This window comes from Cherax quadricarinatus, chromosome 18 (assembly GCF_038502225.1).
Source record: "Cherax quadricarinatus isolate ZL_2023a chromosome 18, ASM3850222v1, whole genome shotgun sequence".
Taxonomy (NCBI): Eukaryota; Metazoa; Arthropoda; class Malacostraca; order Decapoda; family Parastacidae; genus Cherax; species Cherax quadricarinatus.
The window spans coordinates 2,589,676-2,613,729 of record NC_091309.1 but is presented as its reverse complement, the minus strand read 5'-3'; the positions used below and the strand labels follow the sequence as shown (position 1 = coordinate 2,613,729).

Sequence of the window (24,054 nt, the reverse complement as noted above, 5' to 3'; positions counted from 1 at the left end):
TCTACTTCTTCAGGAGGAAAATAGGAGGCTGAAGCTTCATCTAGAGGGGTTTGGGAGTGAGTGTGAGATGGTTGTAGCTGGTGAGGAGGAAAAAGTTACCAGCAGTGATTTGGAGAGTGGCAGCCGCTTTAAGTGGCAAGTGGATCACAATTCAGGAAGAAGGATGATAAGGAAGGTTAATAGAGAAGATGTGAAGGTAGGAAATCGATTCTCTGTTCTCCAGGACGAGTGTACTTCAGTGGTTAGTGAGGTTAAAGGTACCACTGACTCCCCTGTTTATCAAGGTAAGAATATTCTGATTGTGGGAGATTCTCAGGTAAGATATATGGACCATGCTTTTTGTAACAGAGATAGAAAGATCAGACAGAGAGTGTGCCTCCCAGGAGCTGGTGTTGGTGACATAGTCAGCAGGTTGGATAATATTATGTCAGGTAATGGGAACAAGCCCATTATCTTAGTGCTAATGACATTGGGAATGGCAGGAGACAGGAGCTGCTGGATAAGTATAAGTTAGCCATAGATGTAGTCAGGTCTAAGGGAGGGATCCCAATCATATGTAACATCTTGCCTAGAAGGGGAGTGGGCAATGAATGGATGTCTAGGGCACTTGGTATAAATTGCTGGCTAGACAGGTACTGCAAGGAACTTGCAGTCCCATCCATTGATAACTGGGGCATATTCTATGGTAAACGTGATATGTATGCAAGGGATGGGGTTCATCTCTCTGGGGCTGGAGTGGTTGCATTAGCCAATTCGATTGAGGGGGTTATTGGTGACTTGTCTAGGACTTTAATCTGATAGATTATAGAGGTATGGGTGTTTGTGGGAAACAATCAGGCTGCAGTATTAGGGTTGAAAATAGCAGATATTACTGGGATACCTCAGGGATATGTTTAAAAGACAATATTCAAAATGAAGTTGCTAGTAAAGGCAAATTAACTGATCAACAAATAAAGAGAGATAGTAGAGGGCAACGAGTGACTAGCTCCCTTAAGGTTTACTATGCAAATAGTAGGAGTCTAAGAAATAAGATAGATGAGCTAAGATTACTTGCAAGTGCAGGTAATATAGATATTATTGCTATAACAGAGACCTGGTTCAACTTGAAAGATAGAGAAATGCCTTCTGAATGCAGCATACAGGGTTAAAAACTATTCCATACTGATAGGGTCAATAGGAAGGGTGGTGGAGTGGCAATGTATGTCAGAGATAATTTAAATTGTTGTGTTAGACAAGATATAAGATTAGAAACATTGGACACAGAATCTGTTTGGCTACAGTTTCTCGAGGGTCATGAAAAGTTAATTTTGGGTGTGATTTATAGGCCCCCAAACCTTGATAGGGAGTGCAGTAAGCTGCTATGAGACGAAATTCATAAGGCATCTAGATATGAAAATGTTGTGTTAATGGGAGATTTTAACTTTAGACAAATTGATTGGAACAATGTGACAGGAAATCTTGAGTCTAGTGACTTTCTTGATATGGTTCAGGATTGCTTTTTAAAACAGTTTGTGACAGAACCAACTAGAGGAAACAATCTACTTGACTTGGTTCTTGCCAACAAAGAATCACTAGTTAATAATCTTGAGGTTAATGACGAGCTTGGGGAAAGCGATTACAAATCACTTAGTTTCAATATACAGTGGACCCCCGCATAACGATCACCTCCGAATGCGACCATTTATGTAAGTGTATTTATGTAAGTGCTTTTGTACGTGTATGTTTGGGGGTCTGAAATGGACTAATCTACTTCACAATATTCCTTATGGGAACAAATTCGGTCAGTACTGGCACCTGAACATACTTCTGGAGTGAAAAAATATCGTTAACCGGGGGTCCACTGTATCATGGAGTTACCCGGATAACTGCAATCAAATCTCTGTCCCAGACTTTTGCTTGGCCGATTTCATGGGACTGAAAAATTACCTGGGTGGGCTAAATTGGGATGTCCTGACTATGGGTCAGGTAGGTGGTGTTGGTTGCCAATATGACGTTTTTTAGAGCATAATTCTAGCTGCCCAGACAACTTTTGTTCTGGGTAGGGAAATTAGATCTAACAAAAATGATTCCAAGTGGATGAACAATAGATTAAAACATCTCATTGGTCAAAAGAGAGGCATATATAGGCGTATCAAAAGAGGGGAGGAGCAGTTAAGAAATCAATATACAGTGGACCCCCGGTTAACGATATTTTTTCATTCCAAAAGTATGTTCAGGTGCCAGTACTGACCGAATTTGTTCCCATAAGGAATATTGTGAAGTAGATTAGTCCATTTCAGACCCCCAAACATACACGTACAAACGCACTTACATAAATACACTTAAATAATTGGTCGCATTGGGAGGTGATCGTTAAGCGGGGGTCCACTGTATTCAGTTAAAGAGAGAAATAAAAAAAAGGAATAAGAAAAGCAAAAAGGGATTATGAGGCTAAGGTTGCAAGGGATTCGAAGACTAACCCAAAAGGGTTCTTTCAGGTATACAGAAGTAAGATTAGGGACAAGATAGGCCCACTTAAGAGTAACTCAGGTCAGATCACTGATAGTGATAAGGATATGTGTAAAATTTTCAATACTTACTTCCTCTCAGTTTTTACCCAGGAAAATACTAGCGAAATTCCAGAAATAATAGATTATGTACAACAGGACGATAATCTATGCACGATTGCAGTAACTAGTGATGTGATTCTCAGACAGATAGAGAAATTAAAACCTAACAAATCCCCAGGCCCTGATGAACTGTTTGCAAGGGTGTTAAAGGAATGTAAAGAGGAACTTAGCATGTCTTTGACTAATATTTTCAATATATCATTGCAAACTAGTATAGTGCCTGATAAATGGAAAATGGCAAGTGTAATACCTATTTACAAGGCAGGTGACAGGTCCCTAGCTTCGAACTATAGACCAATAAACCTTACCTCCATAGTGGGAAAATTTATGGAATCAATAATTGCCGAAGCAATTCATAGCCATCTCGAAAGGCATAAATTGATTAATGAATCTCAGCACGGTTTTACAAAGGGGCGTTCCTGTCTTACGAATTTACTGACTTTCTTCACTTAATTATTTGAGGAGGTAGATCATAGTATTGAATATGATATTGTGTATATGGACTTCAGTAAGGCTTTCAGTAGAGTTCCACATCAGAGGTTATTGAGGAAACTTAAGGCACATGGAATAGGAGGAGAAATTTTTTCCTGGGATGAGGCATGGTTGACAAATAGGCAGCAGAGAGTTTGCATAAATAGGGAGAAATCAGAATGGGGGCACATCACAAACGGTGTTCCACAGGGGTCAGTGTTGGGCCCCTTGTTGTTCACAATCTACATAAACGACATAGATGAGGGAATAAATAGCGACATAAGTAAATATGCTGATGACATCAAAATAAGCCATCCAATTCATTCTGATAAGAACATTAGGGTACTCCAGGATGATTTGAATAAACTCATGCAGTGGTCGGAGAAGTGGCAGATGCAGTTTAATATAGACAAATGCAAAGTTCTAAATGTTGGACAGGAAAATAACCATGCCACATATAAACTAAACAACGTAGATCTTAATATTACAGATTGTGAAAAGGATTCAGGAGTTCTGGTTAGTAGTAATCTAAAACCAAGACAACAGTGCATTAGTGTTTGCAATAAAGCTAACAGAATCCTTGGCTTCATAGCAAGAAGTATAAATAATAGAAGTTCTCAGGATGTTCTTAACTCTATATATCTTTGGTTAGCCTCATTTGGATTATGCTGTGCAGTTTTGGTCACCATATTACAGAATGGATATAAATGCACTGGAAAACATACAAAGGGGGATGACAAAGTTTGATTCCATGTATCAGAATTCTTCCCTATGAGGAAAGGCTGAGGGCCCTGAATCTACAGTCTTTAGAAAGGCGTAGAATTAAGGGGGATATGATTGAGGTGTATAAATGGAAAACGGGAATTAATAAAGGGGATGTAAATAGCATGCTAAAAATGTCTAACATAGACAGGACTCGCAGCAATGGCTTTAAATTGGAAAAATTCAGATTCAGGAAGGATATATACACCTGGAAAATCCTAGAGGGACTAGTACCAAACTTGCACACGAAAATCACTCACTACGAAAGCAAAAGACTCAGCAGACGATGCAACATCCCCCCTATTGAAAAGCAGGGGTGTCACTAGCACGTTAAGAGACAACACAATAAGTGTTGGGGGCCCAAGACTGTTCAGCTGCCTTCCAGCATACATAAGGGGGATTACCAATAAACCCCTGGCTGCCTTCAAGCAGGCACTGGACAAGCACCTAAAGCGGTACTTGACCAGCCGGGCTGTGGCTCGTACATTGGATTGCGTGCAGCCAGCAGTAACAGCCTGGTTGATCAGGCCCTGATCCACCATGAAGCCTGGTCGCAGACTGGGCTGCAGGGGCGTTGACCCCTGGAACTCTATCCAGGTAAACTCCAGGAAAGCACTGGTTTGGTAATAGAGTTGTGGATGAGTGGAACAAACTCCCGAGTACCGTCATAGACGCTAAAACATTGTGTACTTTTAAAAATAGGTTGGATAAATACACGAGTGGGTGTGGGTGGGTGTCAGTTGGACATGACTAGCTACTAGGTCGGACGCAATGCTCCTCCCTTAAGTGACGTGTCTGACCTCACTAGGTCAAGGCATTGCCTTAAGCTGGTGGGGAGAATTGGAGCTGCCTCGCATAGACCAGTAGACCTGTTGCAGTGTTCCTTATTTCTTATGTTCTTATGAGGCCAAATATTCTATTAGTGGAATGGATCTGTAAGGACCTGCCTAGTATGGGCCAACAGGCCTGCTGCAGTGTTCCTCCTTTCTTATGTTCTTATATATATCTTTTGTTAACAATTACCTTATCTATGACTAGGGAAATAACTGTACAAGTAATTTGTCAGTAGTTTTGGCTGTTGACCATTCATTTGTCAGGGAGGTTAATCAAAGAGCTAGAACAGCTTTCCTTTGGGACAGAATCAAAGTTAATACATTTTTATTGGATACATGAAAAATTATGCAGGGAAAGATCAAATCACTTAAAACAACCTTGCATGGTTGAAATATTTAAAACGATAGCCAAAAAGAATGTCTTAGTACACCTTCACCTGAAAATCTGGAAAACATTAGGAAATGTTTCTATAAGGCACCTACTGTTCCTGTTCACCCATCAATAAAATCGTTACCCAGGTATTAATTGACTGGTGTGGTTCGCATCCTAGGGACAAAACTGAGCTAATTTACCCAAAATGCTCTGCATAACAAGGGGTTTTCTATATAATAGTATGTCATTGATGTCAGCTAGGCCTGTATACCTTGTACATGTACTTGTAGAAATAGATACTTTTTATTTTTATTATACAGTGGACCCCCGCCTTACAAACGCATCACCTTACGTTAAATCTGCCATACGAAGCATTTGAATGCGAAAATTTTGCCTCACCTCATGATAAAAACTCACCTTACGTGATTCGTCTGGGATGCGCCCCACGTGTGGCCTCAGCGGCAGTGTTTACAAGCCACCCAGTGCGGTCGCATCCACGCATACATTCGGTACATTTCACCTTATCCCAGTATTTTTTGTGCTTGTAACTGCAAAATAAGTCACCATGGGCTCCAAGAAAGCTTCTAGTGCTTACCCTGTGGTAAAAAGGGTGAGAATTAGTATGGAAATTAAGAAAGATTTTGAAGGGTTTGAGGCTAACCCTGAGAAGCCTATGCCAGTTGTGGAATCCATTGTGCCTACTTCTAAGATTAAGGAAATGTGTGCAAAGTGGGTTGAAGTGCAAACCTTTATGGATGAAAATCTCACTAACACAGCAATTGCAAGCCGTGCTGGTGACTTACAATGACAATGTTGTGGCCCATTTTAGGCAAATCTTAAAGGAACGGGAGGTACAGACCTCTATGGACAGGGGATTCCCCTTCTAAACAATAACTTCCATACTCTCCCCTCCTCCCATCCCATCAATCATCACCAGATCTTCAATAAAGGTAAGTGTCATGTATTCTATTCTTAGTAGAGTAGTAATTGTGCATGTCTTCTTCAGTTTGTGTGTATTTAAATTAATATTTCATGTAGTAAAATTTTTTTTTTCATACTTTGGGGTGTCTTGCACAGATTAATTTGATTTCCATTATTTCTTATGGGGGAAAATTAATTCGCCTTACAATAATTTCGGCTTACGATGAGCTCTCAGGAACGGATTAATATCGTAAGGCCGGGTTCACTGTATTGTGTCTTCTCTTGGGCCAGCAAAATTGACATATGTACCAGCAAAGCCTAGGAACTAAGGCTGCCAGGAAATTGGTTTTGTACTTATACTAATATACTGTGTTTATGATTTCAGCACTGCACTAGTATTTCTTGCCTTCAGGTTATGGTTTTGTAGACTTTGAGTCACCAGCATCTGCAGACAAGGCTGTCAAGGGGCTGCTAGCATCCAACGTGCAGGCTCAGATGGCTAAGCAACAGGAGCAAGACCCCACCAACCTGTACATCGCTAATCTTCCACCACACATGAATGAAGCAGAGCTGGAGCAGCTACTTGCTCAACATGGCCAGGTCATCTCCACTCGCATCCTCAGAGACAACAATGTTCAGTCACGAGGTGTTGGATTTGCCAGGTAAAGTCACTCTCTTATTTGTGTATACATGTTTATTAGTTCAGTACTATACAAATATGTATTTATATTTTGGAAATTTATTTTTCTAAAAAAGTTATCACTACGGTATCATCAGCCCTTTCAGTAGCTGTCACATACAACCACACCATTGAAGTCATGGTCCCTCATATAGTTCTATGTCTTGCACTCAGCTCACTTAGATAAGCTGTGAGTGGTAAATTTTGGTCTAGATATGAGAGAATGGTTTTGTGTGGTAAGTGCACACAGCATGATGGGTCTAAAATAGTGGCTTTGAGGCATTTTCTAGGATGACATTTATGGTTTTTATTGCCTGTTTCTTAGTATCATTTGATAAAATGGAAGACATACTACTAAAATAGAGATGATTTTCGTTGGTTTCAGAACCAGAATTAGCTTGAAATTGGGCTCATAGTAGCAGAAATATTCGATGTTTGCCAATTTTCCTGAGGATGGGCAAGGCATCCCCCTTATACACACACACACACCCCGATCTGTTTTATGGGTCTTCAGTAGATCTAATTCAGTTATTGGGACACCATAAACCATGACCAATCCTTTATGGTTATAGTACTATGTTATTATTCGAGAAATAGAGTAAATCTTCTATTTTTGTGTTTATCTGGAGAGTTTACCTGGAGAGGGTGTCGGGGGTCAACGCCCCTGCGGCCCGGTCTGAGACCAGGCTTCATGGTGGATCAGGGTCTGATCAACCAGCTGTTACTGCTGTGTGATTCTGAATTCAGAGTGAAGGGCAAGTGTAATATGGGAGAGGCCTGGGATGTGTTCAGTGAACAGAGGAAATGTTGTTTTAGTGCTAGGAATGTTTACATTGTTTATTTTGGACTATATTTTTAAATTGGTAATTTTTGAATTGTGTAAAATTGGCTAAATTTCCAACTTCTGTGCACTGTATACAGTAGTTGTAATAGTTGAATAGGCAGTTTCTTGCATTTACTTGATAGAATGGAAAGCATGCTAGTGAAATAGCTAGGAAAGTGGTCGAATAGAGCAATGAAATTGGCTTAGAATAGGACTCAAAGAAGACAAAATCACTGATTTGTAAATTGCACCCAGACTGCTGATTTTGTGCCTACGTAATTCTGTAAGTTTTCCCTCAAATTTTGTACTTTTGGTGTCATTGCCTTCAGAAAAAGATTATCTACCATTTCAGAAGAAAAAAGTACAGGTACCATCCGACCTACAACCAAGTTCGGTTCTTACAAACCGGTCGTAAATTGAAAGAACATAAGTTGAACCTTACTACTGAATATCACATCACATTTTTGTAATGACTTTATTTTATTGTGGTATTTAATTTTTTACTTTACTTTTTATGCTGTTAATACTGTATTTTATACCGAAAGATTTAGGATAAACACTGTGTACAGCACAGAGAGTTGTTTATTTCCCAGAAATTTGGCATAGAAAACACGGTCGTAAGTCTAATGGTCGTAAGTCGGATGGTAGGTGTATATACACATATATATTTCACTAAGAACAATATTAATTTTGGGGGTTGTACAGTGAAAAAGTTAATGAACAGAGAAATTGTTGCTGTAGTTCCTGGAATGCCTACACTATTTTGAACTGCTTTTAAACTGGGCAAACTTACTATTTCTGTGCACTTTATAGTATAGTTCTGATAGTCGAATAGGCAGTTTGTACTCGGTCAATAAAACGGAAAACATACTTGCAAAATAGCTAAGATTTAGTTGAATTGAGCATTGCATAAATTGTGCCCAAACCACCAAGTTTGCACCTTTCATACATTCAGATAAGATTCTCTACCACTACTGACATCGTCAGCGCTTTTAATTTCTGGGGTCTCGAAAGTGAAGGAATTAAACTGTTAAGGATGTCTCATAATACTTGGAATGTTCTCTCTGGAGCAAACAAGAGATAGATGCTTGATAATCATGCATATGAGGCATTGCAAAGCATTAAAGAGTAAGCACCAAGTTCAAACAGTGAAGAAAAACACAAGTATGCCAGAGATTGGAACCTTGAAGATCAAGTTACCATACTTTGTTATGGGGTTCTCTGCCTAACTTTCAAATGCAGAAGACAATATTTACACATTCCCACAAATAAATGAAGCACTGAGGAATTTATTTGTTCATTAACCTGAATTTTTGCAATGGTGATGCTCATTCTTTTCTGCTGTACTCACCTATTTGTGGTTGCAGGGGTCGAGTCACAGCTCCTGGCCCTGCCTCTTCGCTGATTGCTACTAGGTCCTCTCTCTCCCTGCCCCATGAGCTCTATCATACCTCGCCTTAAAACTATGTATGGTTCCCCCCTCCACTACGTCACTTTCTAGGCTATTCCACGGCCTGACTACTCTATGACTGAAGAAATACTTCCTAACATCCTTTTGATTCATCTGAGTCTTCAACTTCCAATTGTGACCTCTTGTGTCTGTGTCCCTTCTCTGGAACATCCCGTCTTTGTCCACCTTGTCTATTCCTCACAGTATTTTATATGTCGTTATCATGTCTCCCCTGACCCTCCTGTCCTCCAGTGTCGTCAGGCCAATTTCCCTCAACCTTTCTTCGTAGGACAATCCCCGTAGCTCTGGGACTAGTCTTGTTGCAAACCTTTGCACTTTCTCTAATTTCTTGACGTGCTTGACTAGGTGTGGATTCCAAACTGGTGCTGCATACTCCAGTATGGGCCTGACGTAAATGGTATACAGAGTCTTAAACGAATCCTTACTGAGGTATCGGAACGCTATCCGTAGGTTTGCCAGGCGCCCGTATGCTGCAGCAGTTAAATATTGGTCAAATGTATTGTCAGTGTTTGTATATGGTAGTTTTTCTCTTAACATAGTTTTAGCAAAATTACACTTGGACAATTCAGTCATCACCAAGTGAGGTACAGTTGTACTTTTATTGTGAATTACTACATCATTCTTCACAGTGTTGGTTAAATGTTTGTCTGGGAGGCTTGAGAGTTTACTATTCTGATGTGAATACAGAATGCCGGGTTTCTACCACTTTCCCAAATTACCAATATCCACACTTACATACAAGGCCCATAAGAAATGTTTTATTAATGCTGATCTGGAGTTACAAATGTGTGACTCACAACCATCCTTGTACAGTACTATTGTTTCTCTGACAAAATAACCTTCAAGCATTAAACAACTCTCTTGTAATCTGGCACACCAGGAATGTGACTTGTTTGTTACTTAGGATTCCTTTCACGTGATGCAGACTTTTTTTTTTTCAACAAGTCGGCCGTCTCCCACCGAGGCAGGGTGACCCAAAAAAGAAAGAAAATCCCCAAAAAGAAAATACTTTCATCATCATTCAACACTTTCACCTCACTCACACATAATCACTGTTTTTGCAGAGGTGCTCAGAACACAACAGCTTAGAAGCATATACGTATAAAGATACACAACATATCCCTCCACACTGCTAATATCCCAAAACCCCTCCTTTAGAGTGCAGGCATTGTACTTCCCATTTCCAGGACTCAAGTCTGGCTATATAAAAATAACCGGTTTCCCTGAATCCCTTCACTAAATATTACCCTGCTCACACTCCAACAGATCGTCAGGTCCCAAATACCATTCGTCTCCATTCACTCCTGTCGAACACGCTCATGCACGCCTGCTGGAAGTCCAAGCCCCTTGCCCATAAAACCTCCCTTACCCGTTCCTTCCAACCTTTTTGAGGACGACCCCTACCCCGTCTTCCTTCTCCTACCGATGCAGACATATGAAGCTATATAATAATGTGTTGAACGAGTGATATACTCTCCTTTATTTGAAATAATTATACTGTATATACTATATATTATATATAATTTGAAATAATTATATATACTTTACATGGGAAAGTGAAACAGAATTCTTCCTCCATAAGCCATGTGTGTCATAAGAGGAGACTAAAATGCTGGGAGCAAGGGCCTAGTAACCCCTTCTCCTGTATACATTACTAAATTTAAAAAAAACTCTTTTTTCTTTTTAAGCCACCCTGCCTTAGTGGGATACGGCTGGTTTGTTGAAAGAAGAATAATTATATAGTACACGTATATATTTTTTTTTTTTTTTTTTTATTATCACACCGGCCGATTCCCACCAAGGCAGGGTGGCCCGAAAAAGAAAAACTTTCACCATCATTCACTCCATCACTGTCTTGCCAGAAGGGTGCTTTACACTACAGTTTTAAACTGCAACATTAACACCCCTCCTTCAGAGTGCAGGCACTGTACTTCCCATCTCCAGGACTCAAGTCCGGCCTGCCGGTTTCCCTGAATCCCTTCATAAATGTTACTTTGCTCACACTCCAACAGCACGTCAAGTATTAAAAACCATTTGTCTCCATTCACTCCTATCAAACACGCTCCCGCATGCCTGCTGGAAGTCCAAGCCCCTCGCACACAAAACCTCCTTTACCCCCTCCCTCCAACCCTTCCTAGGCCGACCCCTACCCCGCCTTCCTTCCACTACAGACTGATACACTCTTGAAGTCATTCTGTTTCGCTCCATTCTCTCTACATGTCCGAACCACCTCAACAACCCTTCCTCAGCCCTCTGGACAACAGTTTTGGTAATCCCGCACCTCCTCCTAACTTCCAAACTACGAATTCTCTGCATTATATTCACACCACACATTGCCCTCAGACATGACATCTCCACTGCCTCCAGCCTTCTCCTCGCTGCAACATTCATCACCCACGCTTCACACCCATACAAGAGCGTTGGTAAAACTATACTCTCATACATTCCCCTCTTTGCCTCCAAGGACAAAGTTCTTTGTCTCCACAGACTCCTAAGTGCACCACTCACTCTTTTTCCCTCATCAATTCTATGATTCACCTCATCTTTCATAGACCCATCCGCTGACACGTCCACTCCCAAATATCTGAATACGTTCACCTCCTCCATACTCTCTCCCTCCAATCTGATATTCAATCTTTCATCACCTAATCTTTTTGTTATCCTCATAACCTTACTCTTTCCTGTATTCACCTTTAATTTTCTTCTTTTGCACACCCTACCAAATTCATCCACCAATCTCTGCAACTTCTCTTCAGAATCTCCCAAGAGCACAGTGTCATCAGCAAAGAGCAGCTGTGACAACTCCCACTTTGTGTGTGATTCTTTATCTTTTAACTCCACGCCTCTTGCCAAGACCCTCGCATTTACTTCTCTTACAACCCCATCTATAAATATATTAAACAACCACGGTGACATCACACATCCCTGTCTAAGGCCTACTTTTACTGGGAAAAAATTTCCCTCTTTCCTACATACTCTAACTTGAGCCTCACTATCCTCGTAAAAACTCTTCACTGCTTTCAGTAACCTACCTCCTACACCATACACTTGCAACATCTGCCACATTGCCCCCCTATCCACCCTGTCATACGCCTTTTCCATATCCATAAATGCCACAAAGACCTCTTTAGCCTTATCTAAATACTGTTCACTTATATGTTTCACTGTAAACACCTGGTCCACACACCCCCTACCTTTCCTAAAGCCTCCTTGTTCATCTGCTATCCTATTCTCCGTCTTACTCTTAATTCTTTCAATTATAACTCTACCATACACTTTACCAGGTACACTCAACAGACTTATCCCCCTATAATTTTTGCACTCTCTTTTATCCCCTTTGCCTTTATACAAAGGAACTATGCATGCTCTCTGCCAATCCCTAGGTACCTTACCCTCTTCCATACATTTATTAAATAATTGCACCAACCACTCCAAAACTATATCCCCACCTGCTTTTAACATTTCTATCTTTATCCCATCAATCCCGGTTGCCTTACCCCCTTTCATTTTACCTACTGCCTCACGAACTTCCCCCACACTCACAACTGGCTCTTCCTCAGTCCTACAAGATGTTATTCCTCCTTGCCCTATACACGAAATCACAGCTTCCCTATCTTCATCAACATTTAACAATTCCTCAAAATATTCCCTCCATCTTCCCAATACCTCTAACTCTCCATTTAATAACTCTCCTCTCCTATTTTTAACTGACAAATCCATTTGTTCTCTAGGCTTTCTTAACTTGTTAATCTCACTCCAAAACTTTTTCTTATTTTCAACAAAATTTGTTGATAACATCTCACCCACTCTCTCATTTGCTCTCTTTTTACATTGCTTCACCACTCTCTTAACTTCTCTCTTTTTCTCCATATACTCTTCCCTCCTTGCATCACTTCTACTATATAATGTGTTATAAAAGTGATGTACTGGCCAATATTTGAAATAATTATATATACTATATATATACTATACCTGACGAGTTGTTGGAGTGTGAGCAGGGTAATATTTTGTGAAGGGACTCGGGGAAACCGGTTAGCCGGACTTGAGTCCTGGAAATGGGAAGTACAATGCCTGCACTTTAACCCTTAAACTGTCCAAACATAGATCTACGCTTTTTCAACATTTGAAAGTATGTAAAAAAAAGTAGATCTTTTCTTTTTTTTACATTTGAAAATGTGTAAAAAAAAACTTTTATCTACTTTTTTTTTTTGTTATATTTGAAAATATGTAAAAAAACGTAGATCTACTTTTAGAACATTACGCATGTGAACGTAAATTTGTTTGGACACTTTGAGGGTTAAAGGAGGGGTTTGGGATATTGGCAGTTTGGAGTGACTATCTAAACTGTTGTATCTGAGTGCCTCTGCAAAGACAGTGATTATGTATGAGTGATGGTGAAAGTGTTGAATGATAATGAAAGCTTTTTCTTTCTTTTGGATCACCCTGCTTGAGTGGGAAACAGTTGACGTGTTAAAAAAAAAAAAGTGTGTATATATATACAGCCTCTCTTCACTTAATGACGGAGTTCTGTTCCTAAGACCACGTCGTTAAACAAATTCATCGCTAAGTGAGGAGCATACTATAATGGTAGTGAGTTTGTGTCAGTCATCTTTGATATTGTTTTAATGTCACCTTTGCACCATTTGTAACATTTCTGGTATACAGTGGACCCCCGACTTACGATCAGCTGCCAACTCAAACAATTATGCAAGTGTATTTTTGTAAGTGCTTTTGTAAGTGTATTTTTGGGGGTCTGAAATGGACCAATCTAATTTACAATATTCATTATGGGAGCAAATTCGTTCGGTAACGGCACCCGAACAGCCTTCTGGAACGAATTAATATTGTAAGTCGGGGGTCCACTGTATTTTTAAATGTTTATACAGTAGTGTACTGTATATTGAAATAAACAGAATAGAGGAAATCAGCTCTAATATACATTATTTAGGTATAAATACTGGTCAGACAGCCTGCCTCAATGGGAGATGGCCAACTTGCTGAAAAAAAAAAGTGTGTGTGTGTACAATAACATTATAATTACTAGTAATAATATTATTGTTCATGTAAATTAAAGCAAGGATACTCTATCACAGCTAATAGATCTGTGCCATTTTAGGATGGAGTCTCGGGAAAAATGTGAGCAGATTATCCAAATGTATAATAAAAAGTTGCTGAGAGGGGCCAAAGAGGCGCTCCTCGTCAAATTTGCTGATTCGGGCAATAAGAAGCGCAATCAGTATAAGGCCAAGGAGCAGACTAGTTGGGAACGCTCAGAAGTAAGTCGAGGCTGGCTTTGTTTAATTATATTTGTACTTTACTGTTCGTTTTTATTTTAAATTTGCCCCCAGAAATGTTGTAGTCTACAGTACACTGAAGTCTATAGTATTTCAACAGTTCTTCCTTTCACAAGATGTGTGATGATTATACCATGCTTAATGTAATGTTCATTGTTTCCTTTATTTCAGGTTGTATCATGCACAGTTGTCTAAAGAAAATAATATAATACAATGTGTTACCTGTTTTTATTACCGTGCCCTCTTTAATGCAATATAGTTTGATATATATGCTAGCTTGGCTAATAATTGTTGAGGCAGGTGACTTGCATTACAGTTTATTTATGGCAAATTACTACTTTAGAAATGCGAGGATAAAAACTAGCTTTTGGATAACGTGCTTTTTTCATGATGTAGTTTGGTTTTACACTGCTACATTAGGCCTTCACCCAGGGATAACTGGGCAAGTATCACATTACCGTGTATATTTGGGTCTCCACTATCAATTCTCAGTTTGGGTTAGAATGACAAAAAAAAAAAAAAAAATTGTAGTGGTAGATACGTATTCATAAAATGGTCGCACCTATTAGGTCATGCTGACTTGACGTTAGTGGAGGTCACTCTTTGACATGGGTAAACTGCCCTAGTCAATATTTATTATTGCATTGTACGTGCAGAAATATACAACAAAGATAGAATGAACAGATTATACTGTAATTTGGCAGACAGCAGCTAATGTATATGCATAGGACACCTGAGAAGGGGCTAGGAAGAGGGTGTGAAAGTTTTGAGAGGTATTCGTTCAAGCATTCAGCTGACATGTGTGATTATATTAGCAGAGACAAATGGTTTTGGGTATGTTTTGTTTGTGTCAGCAAGTTATTACCTATGATGGGACTCAGGGAGCCCAGTTAGCCACACTTGAGTTTTGGAGGTGGGAAGTAGCATATGCACTTTGAAGATATGGGGACATTGTGATTTATCAAATCAAATCAAAGTTTATTCTCTATGAGGATTACAATGCGGGGTTTACAGATTTTGGTTATTGTGTGGTTTACATGTAATAAAATACTAATTACAGAGGGGGCCACTAGAACACCTAGCAAGGCTAGGCATTTCGGGCAAACTTAGATTAATTCTTAACCCTAAATTATTACAAATTGTGGAGTAAGTTGACTAAATACTAAGTGACTAAATACTAGTTTGTGAATTTAGCAATGTGAATGCTTTTGTTTTGGCACAATACATAGTTTCTATATTGGAGTATCACAGGCAAACTTATGACTAGTTAGGAATCATTATTTTAAGATTAAGATATGTATTTCTGTGCGTATAGTCAAATGGGTGAGTAAGTGTGAACCACCAGGTGGTTTTTATGTAGTTAGTTGACGGGGTGTATTTAGTGGATCATTTGAAATGTGATACCCATGCACTTTTGGAATAACATTAAAGGAATGTATTTTTCTTCACTGGGGCACCTTGCCTTAGTGTAAATGGCCTTTGTGCCCAGAAAAAAAAATACACTTCTTGGTGACTAGCATAAATTGCTTTACTAAATGTCAACATCATCTCCCACAGCCAATTCCTGTGTATGACCAGTCATCTTTACTTCCACAAAACGGAACGCTCATGCCTTCAGTGGCCTCCGGTGCATTCCGGCAATATCCCCCGTCCCAGGTGCCAACATATCCTTTGCAGCCATTCTATATAATGCAACCCCAGACACTTCAACATATGGATGTTTCTCCGGTAAGGGTTCACATTTTCCAAAACGCAGGTGCAGTATTTCTTTAAAGTCAGGCAGTAATTTTGCTACATAGTTAAATGCATGATTTTATGAGTACTGTACACTAATAATTAGAGGGCAGAGAAAGAGTTAAGGTGGTTTGGACATCTGGAGAGGACGTATCAGAGTAGGATAACCAAGAGGGTGTATAAATCTGAGGTGGAAGGATCCATGATATACTAATATGCACAATTCATAGTGCCCTCAGATTTGCTTTGAATGGTAAATTTTGGCCTAGACATGAGAGAATGAGTTTCTGCAGTGGGTGTGCACAGTATTAAAAAAAAATCCTGCTTCACACAGTAGCTAACTTCTCACTCTGTATTTGGATTAAAATAACTATTTTGATGTGTTTTTTGTCGTTTTATTGGCTGTTTCTCGGTGCCTAACTTGTTGAAGGGTTTGTGTGCTTCCTATAGCTATCTTATACTAGTGTGCCCGTGCTGAGAGATGCAGCTACAGTAAAGGCACATATAATGAAGACATTGTGGAAGGAATTGGGCTATCAAAGATTTTATGCAGTCAACAATTCAGGAAGGTACCCTGACACACACATTAACTCTTTCAGGGTCAGTCTCATACTTCTACGACTTAACCCTTTGAGGGTCGAGAACCCCCCAATCCTTAACTCGCTCTCAGGGTTGAAAATTGTTCAAAAAAAAAAAAAAAAAGACTGTTTCTTATGAAATGATAGAGAATCTTTTCCCAATGGTAATGACACCAAAGGTACGAAATTCGATGGAAAAACTTACGAAATTATGCTCTCACGAAGTTAGCAATATCGGCAATATTTATGCAGTGGCGATTTCACCCACTTTGAGCCCTGTTTTTGGCCAATTGCATTGTTCCAGTTGACTAAAATCATAGCTATTTCGCTAAAACTCCATTTGTTCTATCGATTGAGTACAAGAAACTGCCCATTTACCTATTGCAACTACCCAATAAAGTGGTCAGAAATTGGCAATTTGGCCAATTTCAACCAAATAACCAAATTTCAAAAGATGCCAATTTCAAAATAGGGTCCAGAATAAACAAGACACATTCCTGGCACTAAAATAACATTTTCTCAGTTCATTAGTCACTTCTCCAGCCCCGTCTTATATTACTCTTGCTTTCCATTTTGAATTTTTATTCTCACAAAAAATAGAAGATTTACTATTATGCAGACTACTGCATTATTGTAAAAATGGTATAAATAATATCAGTGGACTTGTGAAAGAATATAGACTCACCAGTTGACATGTATTGGATGCGTGGTGTGATTTGTTTACTCTTGAACATCGGCAAAAATTAAACATTTCCTCTACTTTGAGCTCAATTTCAAGTTTTTTTTTTTTTTTTTTTTTTACCCTGAGAGTGAGTTAAGGATCCGGGGGTTCTTGACCCTCAAAGGGTTGAGAACTCTTGATCAAAGGAATTGGGGGCTACTCTCCCCTTCCTTAAATTGGACCTGATTACCTGTCTCCAAGCACTGTATGGCCCATACAGGTTCAGTGCTTCAGAAAGAACATTGACTCCTCCTACAAGGAGGACCTGAACAAGTGTTTCAGAATGAACAATTTCTACCATTGGAAAACTGACGGAATTACGCTCTCGCGAAGTTAGCGACCTTGGCAATATTTACGAATCGTTGATTTTGGAAAACTGACGGAATTACGCTCTCGCGAAGTTAGCGACCTTGGCAATATTTACGAATCGTTGATTTTGCCCACTTTGAGCCATATTTTCAGCAAATTCCATTGTTCCAGTCAGCCAAACTCATAGCTATTTCTTTAGAACTCCATTTTTTTCTATCGATTGAGTACAAGAAACTGCCCATTTACCAATTTCAACTACCCAATAATGTGGTCAGAAATTTGCAATTTGGCCAATTTCACAAAAATTAAAAAATATGACAATTTCAAAATAGGGTCCAGAATGAACAATGCAGACATTCCTGGCTCAAAAATAACATTTTCTCTGTTCATCAGTCATATCTCCAGGCCCCTCTGATATTACTCTTACTTTCTATTTTGAATTTTTATTCAAACAAAAAATAGAAGATTTACTGTTATACAGGTGTCACTAGCACGTTAAGAGACCATACAATAAGTGTCAGGGGCCCGAGACTGTTCAACTGCCTCCCAGCATACATAAGGGGGATTATCAACAGACCCCTGGCAGTCTTCAAGCTGGCACTGGACAAGCACCTAAAGTCGGTTCCTGACCAGCCGGGCTGTGGCTCGTACGTTGGTTTGCATGCAGCCAGCAGCAACAGCCTGGTTGATCAGGCTCTGATCCACAAGGAGGCCTGGTCACAGACTGGGCCGCGGGGGCGTTGACCCCCGGAACTCTCTCCAGGTAAACTCCAGGTAAACAGACTACTGCAATATTGTAATAATTGTATAAAAATGTCAACCCATTCATGACTGCATATTAGAATGGCTAGTTGGACATTTATTGGAAAATGAGATCATTTGTTTACTTTTGAACATCGGCAAAAATCAAACATTTCCCCTACTTTGAGCTCCATTTCAAGGTTCTTTTCATAGTAAAACCAATCAAAATCACCTCTATTTCTGTAATATGTTTTCCATTTTGTCAAATGAGACTAAGAAAATGAGAATACAACCATAAATACTATACGAAAATAGACCACAAAGTCGGCATTATGCACTGCATGCTGCAGGATTTTTTTTATATGGTGCACACTGACCACACAGACCCATTCTCTCACATGTAGACCTACCAGCTTTCTCCTACTTGACTTGAAGCCGCTAGAATATATGAGTATATGTATGTCAAACGGTGGTTTGTAAGACGTGTATATACGACCGAAACAGTCAAAGGGTTAAATTTGATGGAAAAACTTATGGAATAACACAGGTACAAAGTTAGTGGTCTGGGCACAATTTATGCATTGGTGATATAGCCAACTGAGTTCTGTTTCAAGACAATTCCATTGCTCCATTTGACTGAATTCTTAGCTGCTTCACTACAATGTCTTCCATTCTGTCAATTGAACAAAAGAAATTGTCCATTCATTTATTGCAACTACCCTATAAAGTGCACAGATATCTGTAATTTGGCTAATTTTACACAAATTTAAAAAATATCAGTTTAAAAATAGAGTGCAGATATTGTTGGCATTAAAACAACATGTCCTCTTTATATATCATCTGCCCAGGCCTCTCCTATATTACACTTGTCTTCCATTTTGAATTCAAAACCACATAAAACTAGAAGGTTTACTCTATTTCCTGGATAATAAAATATGACCAGAAATGATTGGTCAAGGTTTACAGCATCCCAGAATTAATGGGAATAAAATTAATTCGTTCCAAACAAAAATATTAAAAAAAAAAAAATAATTTTTTTACAGTTATGTAAGTATTACATACCTTTATTGAAGGCTAATGCTGGCTTCTGGAAGATAGGGAGGAGGGAAGTGGGAGGAGTTAGTGTATGGAAGGAAAATCCCCCTCCATGAAGACTTTAGGTAGCAATGCCTTCTCTGGGGTTACTTCCCTTCTCTGTCTTTTAATGCCACTAAGACCAGCTTGAGAGTCACTGGACTCCTGTCTCACAAAATAACTGTCCAGAGTGCTCTGTTTCTGGCATCTCTTTAAGATTTCCCTGAAGTGGGACAGGGTTTTGTCACTAAACATGTTGCAGATATGGCTTGTTTCTGCTTTGTCAGGGTGGTGTTTCTCTACAAAAGCTTGCACCCTGGTCCACATTGCCTCACCATGCCTTACAACACTGTGTATGCCATTATGCTTCTTAAATCCATCAAACCATCCTTTGCTGGCCCTAAATTCATAAACTGCAGCACTTGTTCCAGGCATTTTCTTTGCAAGATCCTCATGCAACTGCTTTACCTTCTCACAAATGATCGACTCCACTACATTGTCTCCCACTAATTCTCTTTCCTTAATCCACAATAATAGTAACTTTTCCATCTCTTCCATTATCATTGTCCTTTGTTTACTTAGACAAGCTGCTCCTTTTGCAACATTAGCGTCTTTGATTTGTTCTTTCTTTGCCAGGATGGATGTAATTGTTGATTTATTTTTGCTGTACATCCTGGCAAGTTCCACCACCTTCATACTGCTCTCAAAATTTTCTGTCACTTCACGCTTAAATTCCATGGTGTTTCTCACTTTCTTTACCACAGGAACTTTACTAGAAACTTTCTTTGGAGCCATGATTACTTATTTCACAGTTGCACTGCAAGAAAAACCACTAAAAAAATGGTAAACAAGCGAAATGTTTGGATGTATGAGCAGAAGCTTCCTTAGCCAACGAGAGAGAAAGCCAAACTGAAGCGCAAGCTGCCCCAGCCAGCAGATGGACGCATCCAAAACGGCCTATAACCGAGCGCTGAAAACCCCGCCAATAACCGAGTTGGCCAATAACCAAACCGGCCGATAACCGGGGGTCCACTGTACTGTGTAGACTCGCCAAGTAGATCCATTCTTTCATATCTAGGCCAAAATTTTCCACTCATCCTATCTGAATGAGCTGAGCTCATGACAGAACTATGTGAGGGACCCTGGCCTCAGTGACATACGTAGTTCTGTGTGACGACCACGCCACTGAAAGTGTTAAAAATATTGTAGTAGGATACATTTTTTAGACCATGTGCAGCAGAAACAAATTTTCATTATTGTGTTAAGAACATACAGTACTTGGTTAAAATATTTCTGGCTTTATGCAAGGAGTGAAGAAAAATCTACAGTAATTATTTTGCAAGAGTAAACAATATGCCTCAAATGTGAAACTTAGTTATATTAAATATAACTTTAATATGTTGCATGTGTGAGCATGCTAGATAGGAGTGAATGGAGACGAATGGTTTTTGGGACTTGAGCTGTTGGAGTGTGAGCAGGGTAATATTTTGTGAAGGGATTCAGGGAAACTGGTTAGCCGGGCTTGAATCCTGGAAGTGGGAAGTACAGTGCCTGCACTTTGAAGGAGGGGTTTGGGATATTGGCTGTTTGGAGTGATATTTAAACTGTTGTATCTGGGCACCTCTGCAGAGAGAGTGATTGTGTGAATGATGGTGAAAGTGTTTCTTTATTTTTTGGATCACTCTGCCTCCGTGGGAGATGGCCAACATGTTAAAAACAAAAAATATATGGTCTTAGGTGCATGTGTATAAGCAACAGTTACAGTGAGGTAATGTATTTTGTATACTACATTGCACATAGAAAACTTCTTGTGTGTTTCTTCTAATTTCTTGTTTATCACCTCGTTAGATAATGCAACCGACTATGGATACGAGTCAGATGCCCTATTCCCCAGTTATACCCACACTGACGACACACATGCAGCAGCTCCACCTGACGCCTGGCACTGTGAGTAAACTAATTATCAGTGTGGAATTTGACATTAAAGAGTTTTTTGTATAATAATTACACTGATTTGTTATGATTGTTTTAACAATTATGAATGTGGAATTTGATATTTAATATTTTTAATAATTGCACCAATTTATTCTGATTGTTTTAACCCTTAAACTGTCCAAACGTAGATCTTCGTTCATGTGCGTAGCGCTCCGACCATGATTTTCCCCATTTGAAAGCATGTAAAAAAAAAACATAGATCTACGTTCAGAGCCCCCCACATGTGGATGTAGATCTACATTTGGACAGTTTAAGGGTTAATAATCAAAACAGCTTAATGAGATATACCATGTACTATAGGTTCAAAATATCTCCAGGAAGAGAAATGAAATCATAGTTAAGAAGCTAAACACAAATTGCCTTTACAAAGGTTAAACTTTTCTTTGTCCTCTATGATGTAAATAAGTAATTTCTTTTGACTTTATATTTTAATTTGTACTCGTATTGCATTGTGTATATGAACTAAGTTTAAGATTTTTCTTAGTTCAACCATGAAGTGTCCATGTGTGAATGGTTACAGCAAGGAGGGTACTTGACAACTAGTGGAGGATATCCACCTTCACCCTACACCCCCATGATGCAGCACATGGCCATGATGGATGACTCCACTGCACACTCCCCTGATGAATACCAACCTTACCCAACCACTCCTGGTCCAGTCCAGTGTCAGCCACAACCCAAGTAACATTGTGAGTACCCTGCATCTCACACACTATCATAGCTGCTCTTACAGAATCAAAACCATAATCCTTAAAACTTTATGGGGAAATTTAGTTTACTCTTATTCATATTGATCATACAATAAGCCATGGTACCTCATATTATTATTACAATCAGAACTAAGTGCTAAACCCACAAGGGTCATACAGATACTTAATATAGTATCATTTGTCAGGAAGCCTAATTATGTGGCTACAAACAGTTCATAGTTATACAGGTACCATCCGACTTACGACCGAATTCGGTTCCGACCAACTGGTTGTAAGTCGAAATGGATGTAAGTCGAACCTTACTACTGAATATCAACATCATATTTTTGTAATGACTTCATTTTATTGTTTTATTTTGGTATTTCATGTTTTACTTTACTTTTTATGCTGTTAGTTCTGTATTTTATACTGTAAGGTTTAGGATAAACACTGTGTACAACACAAACAGTTGTTTATTTCCCAGAAATTTGGCATACAAAACATGGTCGTAAGTCGAATGGTCGTATGTCGAGCAGGTCGTAAGTCGGATGGTAGGTGTATACTGTAAATATTTCTTTTTAACACACCAGCTGTACCCCACCAAGGCAGGATGACCTTAAAAAAAAAAAAAAAAGTTTTTTTTTTTTTTAAATTTAGTAATTTATACAGGAGAAGGAGTTACTAGCCCCTTGCTCCCAGCATTTTAGTCACCTCTTAAAACATGCATGGCTTTTCAATAGAATTTTTTTTTTTTTTAACAAGTCGGCCATCTCCCACTGAGGCAGGGTGACCCAAAAAGAAAGAAAATCACCAAAAAGAAAATACTTTCATCATCATTCAACACTTTCACCTCACTCACACATAATCACTGTTTTTGCAGAGGTGTTCAGAACACAACGGTTTAGAAGCATATATGTATAAAGATACACAACATATCCCTCCAAACTGCCAATATCCCAAACCCCTCCTTTAAAGTGCAGGCATTGTACTTCCCATTTCCAGGAGTCAAGTCCAGCTATATAAAAATAACAGGTTTCCCTGAATTTTATTATTTTTTTTTTTATTATCACACTGGCCGATTCCCACCAAGGCAGGGTGGCCCGAAAAAGAAAAACTTTCACCATCATTCACTCCATCACTGTCTTGCCAGAAGGGTGCTTTACACTACAGTTTTTAAACTGCAACATTAACACCCCTCCTTCAGAGTGCAGGCACTGTACTTCCCATCTCCAGGACTCAAGTCCGGCCTGCCGGTTTCCCTGAACCCCTTCATAAATGTTACTTTGCTCACACTCCAACAGCACGTCAAGTATTAAAAATCATTTGTCTCCATTCACTCCTATCAAACACGCTCACGCATGCCTGCTGGAAGTCCAAGCCCCTCGCACACAAAACCTCCTTTACCCCCTCTCTCCAACCTTTCCTAGGCCGACCCCTACCCCACCTTCCTTCCACTACAGACTGATACACTCTTGAAGTCATTCTGTTTCGCTCCATTCTCTCTACATGTCCGAACCACCTCAACAACCCTTCCTCAGCCCTCTGGACAACAGTTTTGGTAATCCCGCACCTCCTCCTAACTTCCAAACTACGAATTCTCTGCATTATATTCACACCACACATTGCCCTCAGACATGACATCTCCACTTCCTCCAGCCTTCTCCTCGCTGCAACATTCATCACCCATGCTTCGCACCCATATAAGAGTGTTGGTAAAACTATACTCTCATACATTCCCCTCTTTGCCTCCAAGGACAAAGTTCTTTGTCTCCACAGACTCCTAAGTGCACCACTCACTCTTTTCCCCTCATCAATTCTATGATTCACCTCATCTTTCATAGACCCATCCGCTGACACGTCCACTCCCAAATATCTGAATACATTCACCTCCTCCATACTCTCTCCCTCCAATCTGATATCCAGTCTTTCATCACCTAATCTTTTTGTTATCCTCATAACCTTACTCTTTCCTGTATT

The 24,054-nt window shown here is 39.5% G+C and overlaps 1 protein-coding gene across 7 annotated transcripts in view; it reads left to right on the top strand.

Moving 5' to 3' along the window:
- The window catches only part of shep (alan shepard), a 442,703-nt gene that overhangs the window by 388,273 nt on the left and 30,376 nt on the right, over positions 1-24,054 (top strand). For 6 of the 7 annotated variants that reach the window (XM_070086066.1, XM_070086071.1, XM_070086068.1 and 3 more), the window contains 5 exons: positions 6,382-6,631; positions 14,059-14,218; positions 15,794-15,964; positions 21,242-21,340; positions 21,873-22,077. In XM_070086066.1, coding sequence (XP_069942167.1) covers positions 6,382-6,631; positions 14,059-14,218; positions 15,794-15,964; positions 21,242-21,340; positions 21,873-22,073 — 881 coding nt within the window. In that variant the 3' untranslated portion in view covers positions 22,074-22,077. The remainder of the gene's footprint in view (positions 1-6,381; positions 6,632-14,058; positions 14,219-15,793; positions 15,965-21,241; positions 21,341-21,872; positions 22,078-24,054) is intronic. The other variant, XM_070086069.1, reaches the window with a different exon arrangement.